The 11,059-nt window shown below is 35.7% G+C and overlaps 1 protein-coding gene across 1 annotated transcript; it reads left to right on the forward strand.

Annotated features, from left to right (window-relative positions):
* Positions 1–1,762: 1,762 nt before the first annotated feature.
* LOC106059410 (uncharacterized) lies at positions 1,763–6,833 on the forward strand. The gene is made up of 2 exons (XM_056039365.1): positions 1,763–2,491; positions 6,633–6,833. Exons 1-2 carry the CDS (start codon positions 1,763–1,765, stop codon positions 6,831–6,833), a joined length of 930 nt encoding a protein of 309 aa, XP_055895340.1.
* Positions 6,834–11,059: the final 4,226 nt, after the last annotated feature.

The following is an 11,059-nucleotide window of genomic DNA, read 5'->3' on the forward strand; positions in this document are numbered from 1 at the left end:
TCTCCAACCCAAAGGTCTGACCAACTTACGAATCTTTCCAATGTTCCAAGTGAACTTCCAAGATAGAACTTTTTATTTCTAAAACTCAAAACATTTGTTCAAAGATCAATCATGAAACAATGTTCAACTCGATGCGTGGTTCAAAATTGTCCTATTTGTTAATTGCATGTTACCATCCAGGGAGACAGTGTTACTTTAATTCCTTCGCATATCGAATTGTTAGCAAACTTTAATTATTCAATTATAATTCTGAGACATCCCAATTCCATGTACTATATTGAACCTAGGAATTTAATACTTTAAATCTTCAATAGAAATAATTATTAAAATAATTGTCAAAATTATTCTACACTTCGCAGTTATTAAAAACTGTGATTAATTTAATTAATCAAATGTGACCTGATTTCAATTTTCATTACTTTTAGACTAGATCAAGATTGTCGTGTCTAAAAAATGTATTACCTTTGTTTTTTTAATCGCCTCTATTTGTTGTAGATATGAAAGCTATAACGAGCTTTAGAATAGAATTGAACTTTTATTTGTGTAGAATTTGCTTAGAATTCGGTTTCCTAAGGCTTCATTATAATTTAAGGGATTCAAAATTGTCTTCCTTGCGTTCGTAAAATAATATATTTAAATATTCATTTCCTTTTATAATTAACAAAATGTATGTGTATAAGGATGCTTTCCAGAAAGTTTACCTGGCATATAAAGAGAAAAGTTTTTCAAAGGCAGCACGGAAAAACTTCTCCCAGCTACTTCCCCCCCCCCCCCCCTTCCTCGTGGTCCACAAATGAGATTGGAGCATAGCGCCCTGAACATGATATAACTATGAAAGTAGCGCTATAGAAAAACTATTATTAATTTAAGTCCTCTTTTCCTCTGAATATCATTTGACATCTTATCAAATATTCTTTAAAAAACTCTGGCCATTTTACAACATATATTCTCGGTTCAATGACAACTTTGACAACAAGATAAAGACTTATAAAATCAAATGCAAGTTAATTAATTTTTTTTTGCGACAATCAGAAAGATTAAAACAAGACGGAGGTAACCCTGGGATTTACGTCTTGGCTGGCCTTACACCAACAAAGTGATTTTGTCATAAGTAATTAAGTAATAATAGTTCAAATTAATATCAAGACGAATTCGTAGGCGGCCATGGGGGCTCGAATTTATTATTTCAAATACACACATAGTTTTTTAAAAATAAAAAATAAAACACGCTGACCATTAGTAAGTCTGTTGCCTTGCCGCTAAACTTAAACACGGGAAAGGCTTTGAGTGTCAACCATGTGAAAATCATGAGTACACCTTGCTACAGTCTGACAGAGCCTGCGACTATGCTGACCCCAAACTGTCTCGGCTATTGACATTCCTTTGGGTCCAATAGCTGACTGGAAATGAGTGACCTGCTGTGTGGGTGACGACGTTTTGATCCTAGTCAATGACCAGGTAGTCAGCGTCCACCAGGAGATAGCCATAGGTAACGGAATGAAGGAAGTATGTACTTAGAATCACATAGTAAACCATGTGTAATTGTTTTGTCTGTATTTTTATAGAATATTGATTGAGTTTTTTTTTTTTTTCTTTTTTTCAGGTTTTTGTTTTAATAGAAGTGTCCTTTGTACATTTCTCTCCTGGATTAAGGGACTCCAGACTGTTGAGTCAAGCATCTGATGATCTGATATATCAACAATTGACTGAATCAACTCTTCATTCTTTGAGCCTTACCTTTTAAGGCACATTTCTGGACACAATGAATCAAAGTGAAGATTTACTTCCGGGAGACAAGGTCACAGAGTTTGACGAAACGCTGGCAAATGTCAACTATTTTTTAAATGTTTGGCTGCTAATGATCCTTTCCCTTGTAGGTGTAGTGGCCAATTCTTTAACAATTGCAGTCTTTAGACAACAGGGATGGAAGGAAGGCGTTAATATATCTATGATGGTCATTTCCGTTCTCGACCTGGTCAGATGCCTGTTGACGATTTTCAAACGAATCCACGGCTTCATTGAGATAGTGTCGCCCTCTGACGGCGTGTCTTGGAGCAACTTGACCACGCCCAATGCGGAATTTCTAAACGTGTTAACAAACTACGTCACATTTGCCATGTTGGCTTACGTGTCGCTTGAGCGGTGCCTATGTGTCACGCTGCCCTTCACCATGAGATCTGTCTTCAATCACAAGGTCACGATCACCACATTGACGATGGTTGCAGCTTCTGTTTATGGTATGTTCATCTTCCTGTTTCTGAACTTTGACCTGGAAGCTGTCTTCAGCGCGAACTTCAACGCCACCATCATTATATTAGTTCACAGCCGTTTCTACCACACACACAGCGCGATTGTTGATCCATACCTGAACATCATGTCAATGCTCCACCCAACTTTGTGTTTCATTATACTTTGCATCAGCTCTGTTGTCATTCTGAAGCAGCTGCAAAAATCACGTGACACGTTTTCGTCCAATAAAAAGAAAGATCTCGTTTGGAATCGCCCTCATCCTAAAACGGAAACGCTTTGCCTAAGGTTCTCCAAGAGAGAGAAGCGAGTCACGAAGATGCTTCTGGTCGTCATGGTCGTCTACATCGGCAACCTGGTGCCACGAGTCACGTGGTATGCCTGGCAGATATTTCAGCCGGAGTTTCGACCCCTGGGGAGGCTAAACGATCTCTTCATGTTGAGCGTCACCGCCATGTTCATATTGGATCTTCTTCATGCGTCTGTTAACTTTTTCATTTTCTACTCTCTGAGTTCCGGTTTTAAGAAAACGTTCGATGCTCTTTGGACTTAAAGTTTGAAAATAATGTCAGTTCAAGGGAAAGCCATGAACAGGGAAATGTCAAACAGTGCCTAGTCCATCAGAACACATCTATGCGATCCTTTCAGCAAAAGTGTAAAACAAAAAACTATGTGTGTCTCATTAATACATATTAGTGGTCAAGTCATTTGCAGTATCGGAAGTTAAGTAACAATTTTTAGCAGCCCCCGAAAGAGGAATAGACACTATTAGTTTTGTGTGGGCTGTTTGTCAGTCCGTCCCGTTTAGGTCTCGTAAACTAGAAAAGATATAAAAAAAAAAAAATCCGACATCATGTTATTTTAGACCATTCAAAGACCTGATGCAACGGCTACTTTTTTCATTTCTGAAAGCGAAAAAAAAATAATTTTTAAAATCAACTATACAAGCAGTTTTTTTTTTATAAAAATACACCATTTTTACAACTATTCACTATTTCTAGTAACAAACACGGGAGGCTATTTAGTAAGGGAGATGACTATTTACCATATTTTAAACACATTTATGCAAACGGTTTTAGATTTTTTGTAAAAAAAAAAATTTCTTTACATTTGTAAGTTAACCTAGTTCTGTCATACTAGCTACTAGATTTACGAAAGAAAATGTTTACTTGTATTTTTAAAGTGAAAGAATCTATTTAGTATGCATATAAGTAGAACATAATTTAAAACAACAATTAATAAGACGTTTGTACTATAATCATGTGAACGCACTATATGACAGTGCAGCAATATTGAAGTCAAGGAAGGGGTGAATTTTTTTTTTTTTTTTTTTAACGAAAATGTCGTTTGTTTTTTTCTTGAGACTATGAATAAGAGATTGACCCTTTACAGAACAATTAGATCAATTATAATCATTATAAGACATCAGTTAGGCCAGGTTCACATTCAACTTCTCCTTCACGTTTATCTATTCCTTGTTCTGCTGGACCGTTGTGGTACCACACAAGATCTGTCAACCTTCTTTCTCCAGTCATTTGCCTTTAATAGAATTTCATACTGATGTTCTTTCTGCCTTTTTACCTGCCTGGGTGGACCAGGGGCCGATTTTGAATTTGTTTCCACACAAACTGTCTTTGTAACCTTGTTAATTTTCAGAAATATGTCGTAATGTATCCTCGCGTTTTTTATTTTTGTTTTATTTGAAATTTCCTACTTTCCACTATGAAGGGAAAACGTGTCACAATGAAACGTGAAGGAACTAGAACAACAACGACAGAAGACTGATCTAAATGCGTATTTCAGTAGTTATAAACGTTCCAAGAGCGTGATCTGGCTGGAATATATGAACAAGGGAACACTTCGACTGGGCTAGAGGTAATATAGGTGATACTTTAAATGTATAGGTTGTTCGAAAGAAAAGACTATATTTGATTCAGCATCAATAGACAACTTTGTCACTAATAAACTCTACCTCATAGCAAATGAATATAGCTAGAGTAGTTAGTTTGTTATTTTCGATTTTTACTCACTAAAAAAAAAAAGGAAAAATAAAGAAAATAAATGATTTTATTTCTTGTGTTAATTTTAATTCTTTGATTATGGTAACAATTCGATGACTCCCCATGTGTCAGGTCTTTGTTGAAATTACTAAATTATTATTAAGTATTAATGTGTCTAGATATTACAGTAATTTTAAATTACAATGTGTGCGTTCATTATAATTAATTTATAACTTGTAATATATTTTAGGCCCAAGTTCAGCCCGACAGTCACACCAAACACCCAGTTGTACATAAACTAAAAAAACGATGTGTATGATGATTTAAATAAAAATTATGAATTTAATACAATTATATTTATACAATGAACTGATATATGAACAGGGCCGCCGCTACCTATTGTGCAATGTGTGCATTGCACGCAGGCAGCCGACTTTTGGGGGCGGCCAAATCATTGTTCCAATGTTACTTTAAAAAAAAAAATGTTAAATTAAAAAAATACTTTTAAATATGTTATATAAATTCCAACAATTGCATTATCCTTTGAAAATATAAACGGTATTCGTATCTAAGAAACTATTTTGGAAACTAGACTAAGAAAATAGAGCAGCGTACTAGGAATTCCCAGGGTTTTTTTCGATAGGCGCCTACTCATTTTTGGTCTTGGATTTTCGCGGGTTGTTTGTAATATTTGTTTTTGAATCGAATAGCCCGCACTGTAAGTAGATCTATAACGCCAATTTAAAAAGTCAGTTTTAAAAACATTTTCACTGCGATGAGGGCGCTAGGTCCTCTCATGTAGAAGGGAAGGGCGCAACGTCCTGACAAAAAGGAGATGTTATGGAGTGTATGTGTTTCTTAGGCGGCAGTAAGAAGAGGTTAAGCGATTGATTGGTAGTTATGCAGTGGCAATGATTAAATTACCGTACCTAGTGTCAATGTGAGACGATCTTTAGACATGAAAGAAAAAAGACTTTATTTTTTGTGTGAGCTAGATTGTGTTTAATTGAAAAAAAATGTTCAGACCCCTTGCCGTCTTGAGCGGAAACCTGTCGTATCTTCAATTCTGCCTCCGGGAAGAACTTTTTACAACGCTTAAAAAATATGTAGGCAACACTAATTCCCACCCAAAAAAAAAAAAAAAAAAAAAAAACGTTTTAGTAAAGTTTCATTGCGTTAATTTGGATTCTATACACAGTAATAAATTAATGTAAATGAAAATTTAAATCTAAAAATTGTAATTAATGTTCTTTTCTTTATTATTACATTCTAAAAAAAAAAACTCACTGTGGAAGCCTCCATCGCTCGTCTGTGCACCAGCTTCTAAAGGGGGCTCGAACTAAAATGTTGTTATCTGGGCAGTCGCCACCCGGGAATGTGTTTTATTTCAAGTCATTGTTTAAGTGACTTGTACTTTAGATTATTTACTTTGTTTTTAACTCAAGAAAAATATTTAGCGCTGAATTCGTTTGTTGGATACATTTGTAGGCAACTCTGAATCCGTGTATGTCAGATGAATGTGGATACAATACACATCTCTCCAAAATACAATTGTGATAATTTTCATGAAAGTGTGCAGAACGTTGAAAAAGTTCCACTGCCAATGGCTTTTGTATTTCGAGCTTTTTTTGGATTGTGTTTTAACATACAATAACAAACAAGTTGACATATCCACGTCCAGACCATATAGAACTGTTGAACAGTTCAAGTTATCAAGAAATAGTATATATAGATCATGATCATTTACACTTTTCATTGTTATATATCAGCCGCAGCTCATCAGTAATAAATTCATCGCCACAAATACAGGAGCATAAGCGAGTAGTCAGAACGAGATCAGTTGTTTAGGAGCCTAAGTGAGTATTCAGAACGAGATCAGTTGTTTAGGAGACTAAGTGAGTATACTGAATGTTGATCACAAAGAACCAAAATGTCAGATGTCTGAAGGCACGTCAATCCGAAATTGTTCCTAGTGCTTGGTTCATAGCTGAGTCATAGGGATACAACAGCGGTGCGAGTATGAAAGGAAATAATGGAATGGTCTACATAAAATGGATTTAAAATAAAGGACACTTTTTTAACAGTACCCAGCTCAGTCTTACGGCCTAATAAAAAAAAATCTGAGAAAAAAAAAGGGGGGGGGGCGGCATTTTTAATTTTGCACACAGGCGGCCACAACCCTCGCGGCGGCCATGTATTTGAATAATGATAATGATATGAAAATCATTAGATATATAATATGGTGTAGTATAATATATTTTATTTTAAATACTTTATGAAATTTATAAACACCTTAACTTATAAGGTTCAGTAATATTGACCACACAATCTTTCAAGACGACAACTCCATGAAACAGCTCATCAAACTGTATGTTGAAATTTCAGGACAATTTCAAATTATCTTCTAGTATATACTGCTCACCGACACCTAATATCAGAGTTCAAAGTAGCACCAAAGCTCACAATTTCAAACTGTATCACCAGGTCTGGACACAGCAACCCGTAGTCTGGAATCTGGAACCTCAGACTCGTGAATCAAGCAACAGACAGATAACCAGAGATGAAACCCTCAGTTGTGAAGCCTAAAGCTGAGATCTAAATGCTGAGACTGAAACTGAGACCCTATAGAAAGATAAAAAAAATAGATTCTTCTAATCTTCTAATCTAATTATAAAAATACAAATACGATCGAATCCAAATACAAACAACTATATAATGTGAAAATAAAACTCACCCTAAACAGGGGTCAAGATAATCCAAGAATATATAATAGGGTCAACGCTAAGTCTATCCAGTAACGAAGACACACGTCTAATTCAGGAGCTGCAAAGATCTACAGCTTGGCTCTACAGCCCAAGATGGAGAGAAAGAACCAAACGATCTACGACGATAGTCTACTACGTCATAAACAAAATATGACGAAGCAACAAGGGGAGATCATCTACTGTACAAAATAAATACTCATGAAAATGACGTCATCAATATGTGATAAAATCGACGCTTCAATTTTTAAAAAAATGATTAAATATTTTTTTAATGTAATTCACCCTTATCATCATACTTGACTAACTAATGAGTGAATCACGTGACGCTTTTATTCAAATATCTTTAGTACTCAACACGATATTAGAATAGTTTGTCGTGTCATTGTGTTTGTGTGATGCTACGTAAGGTCGGCCCTGCCAGCTTAACTGTTGAAAAGACTTCCTAAAGTTTCTTTACGTTCTCGAGAGTAGTTTAAAATCAAAGTCAGGGGAGATAACTGAAGGTACACCAAGCAGACGCTTTACATTCTAGGAGTTACTCCTTTTGTCATTTAGCCTGAGCGCATTGTCAAGGAAGATCTCCAAGAAGTTATTTCAATTAAATTATTAACAGCTAAATGGATTGTCTAAGTGTTATCAAACTTCTTAATTTCTATAAGTTAAAATATTTTTGTTTTTGTGCTTCTAGATCTAATAGAAAGTCAAGGTTTTTGAATGTAAGGAATAAAAAACAAATATTGTTTCAAGTTTTTTTCAATTGTATTTGGGTTTATTCACTCGATGAATGAATGCACAAATGAATTGATCCGGGGACTATGATCACAGGCCAAAAACTGTATACTTAACTTTATCAACCATACATGGAGAACTGGAGACATACCACAGGAATGGAGAACTGCAAACATAATACCCATATTAAAGACAAATAAACCAGCAGGAGACCATAAAAGTTATAGACCAATATCTCTAACATCAAACATTGGCTAAATGGCAGAAAATGTGATCAAGATCAATATGAAAGGGCAGATAAGCTTTCAAAGGCAGGATCATCTATGGAGCAACCAGATAGACCTGTTAACTACCTCACCCTAAGGTCAATGTTAATCAACAACCACAAAGCGGAGTGGCTCAACCAAATGGGCAACAGGAAACACAAAGAAATGAACATGTATAACAAACTGGACAGTATTAACTTCCTCCCCCGCAAAGAGCAATCTTCCAACTAAGGACAAGACACACACCTCTGATAAATTACCATCTCAATAAAATAAATCCCGCACAACTCCCCCTTTGTAGACACTGCGCCCACCCTTATGAAACCGTAAACCACATCCTCTTTGAAAGCGCCTTCCTAATCAACCTTAGGTAGACCCTACTACCACTCCAGCCCAACATAACCAACACCCTGTACGGCAGTGCTGAACAACTGAAGAAAACAGCACAGTATTTTTCTTTGGCACAGTCTGCAAAAGAGCTGACAGCTCAGCAGCAAAAAAAGCTGGCTAGAAGAAGAAGAATTTGTGTTTATTGGGAAAGAGGAAGGATAAATGAAAATAGCTCGTGAGCATCCGGTGATACACTACTAGCTACGCTACTGCTGACATCCAATTGAAGACCAAAGACAAAGTGTAGTCTCGTTGTTTACAATAGCATAACATCATTTACTATAAAAGATAAGCTGAAATCATTGACCTCAGAAACAGTGAGCTAATCGCTGACCTCAGAAACAGTGAGCTAATCGCTGACCTCAGAAACAGTGAGCTAATCGCTGACCTCAGAAACAGTGAGCTAATCGCTGACCTCAGAAACAGTGTGCTAACCATGTACCACAACGCATTGCTGAAAACATTGACCTCAGAAACAAAGCTCCAATCTTATCAATAACCTCAGAAACATTGCTCCTACATTATCACTAATCTCAGAAACATTGCTCCTATCTTATCACTAACCTAAAAAACATTATTGCTATCTTATCACTAACCTCAGAAACATTACTCTTATCACTTACGTAGTTTCCATTTCAGACTTTGAAGCTTTAAATCTATGAAGCTGATTTTGTTTAATTCATCTGTTTTTATGGCAAGCGGTTAACGAGTTGGGTGTCATGTGGCCAGCACAACGACCAACCGCCTTTACTTTCCCTAACTTAGGTACCCATTAGAATCGGGGGGACTCTGGGGCGCCCTAAAAATTCCGATATTCAAAATCTCAGTCTTCACCGAGATTCGAATCCAGGACTCCAGGTTTGAAAGCTAAGCGCTTAACCAGTCAGCCACCACGCTGCCTAATCCCTGACCTCAGAAACATTGATCAAATCACTGACTACAGAAACATTTATCTAATCACTGACCACAGAAACAGACTCTCAATTTTAAATCCCTCAGAGTTTTTATAAACAATGAAATAACTTATTGAAGGTCGCGCTGCTTGGAGTCACTTTTGGGATCACGGATTTCTTTGTGTGATCATCCGTGACTGAATATACTTACAGTGACATAACCAATGTGTTGTCCACATCTAAGTTATTGCACACAAAGCCAGAGTCTGTTTCTTCTATTGTTTGCATCTTGTTTCTTCTGTGTATTTCTTTGCCTCATAAACAGGTGACTATTCCAATAGTCCAGTAGACGTCATGACTTCTGGCAATCCAAGGGAGGTTAACGTGCCATTTGTCACAGATCTAAAACACAAACCAGATTTCAATCAATAAATATGCAGACACTATTTAATTATACACCTCATTTCCCCCACCTCAAATTATACTTTCTCACGCCTTCATACGTTGTCTGTAATCAATGCAACTGAATAATTATTTAATTATACAGTAGTCATCCCTCTAGTGTAAGTTTTTCGGTGACTGTTGAAGTAAAGTCTTCTTTTCTTTTTACAACACATGTACCTCTAGTATTAAACGATCGATCAAGAGAACTCTCTTTAACACCTTCACAATTACATACCTTTTAATATCGAATTGAACAGACTTATAATTTCTAAAATTGAATGTATAATCTGTCTTAATCTATCAGAAATAAATATAAGGTTCAGATGCAGACCCAAGTGCTAGATGAATTTGGTAATTGGATAAATATGCAAATGAAACTAAATTACTTTGTTTAATCAGACAAAGTATCGCATATCTAGCATGGAAGAAGAACCGTGTATCTTAGAAAATAAGATTTGTCTTCGAGTCCCAAGATTAAGAAGGAGTACACGCTGCAAGGCAGTCCTAGCTGTGACCTACATATTTTGCCATATATTACGCATAGAAAACGTCTGCTAGTGGTTGATTTTTTCTCTTTTCGCTTTCTGTGTCGTCTTCGGCAATAGAGTTAATCATAATTCTTACTGATCTTAAATATTTATTGAAGCATAAACAGTCTTTAGGTCCATTACATTTATTGTAAATTAAGCGTTACATTTACCATCAAGGTCATTTCCTTAAGGATTTATGCTTCATAACAAAAGCGCTCTTGGAATGGAGAAACTTCAGAATAATGAATCATTTACGTCCAGCAAAACAAACATATTAACAAAAACGACAGAGACTCATGTGGAACTTCTTTAAATAAATATTCCAATTTCTATTAAGTCATTCAACTCAAATTTCACGATTAAAACAAAATATAACAATTTCAATTATTGGAGAAATCAGCCAGTTTGACGATATACTGTAATGACGACGCCTGTAATCACATTCATTAACACACAATTAATTAACAGTATTTTACTGATCCTACGGTAGCAAAAATAATTAAAATTGAAAAAAAAAATAGTATTTACTAAGGGGTCTTTTTTTTTTTGTCTATGAATACGATAATAGTTGTTATACATTTACCTTTGTCTGAGAAACAAAGAACCAAAGTTTGGATCTGTCGAACATTAAAGATTCAATGACAGATGAGTCGTAGATGAATGGTTAAAAGTCTGGATTTGATGAATATTAAAGATTCAATGACAAATAAAAAGTAGGCCTAAAGACAATGAACCAAAGTCTAGATTTGATGAACATAAAAGAAAAGATTCAATGACAGAAAAGAAGTACAGACA

Source organism: Biomphalaria glabrata, chromosome 8 (assembly GCF_947242115.1).
Source record: "Biomphalaria glabrata chromosome 8, xgBioGlab47.1, whole genome shotgun sequence".
Taxonomy (NCBI): domain Eukaryota; kingdom Metazoa; phylum Mollusca; class Gastropoda; family Planorbidae; genus Biomphalaria; species Biomphalaria glabrata.

What these genes read in the sequence shown, in the direction of transcription:
- LOC106059410 (XM_056039365.1), top strand. Translation starts at nt 1,763, where the DNA reads ATGAATCAAAGTGAAGATTTACTTCCGGGAGACAAGGTCACAGAGTTT. An exon ending in CCAATAAAAAGAAAGATCTC is followed by an intron (nt 2,492 to 6,632) that starts GTTTGGAATCGC and finishes TTGAAATTTCAG; the next exon opens with GACAATTTCAAATTATCTTC.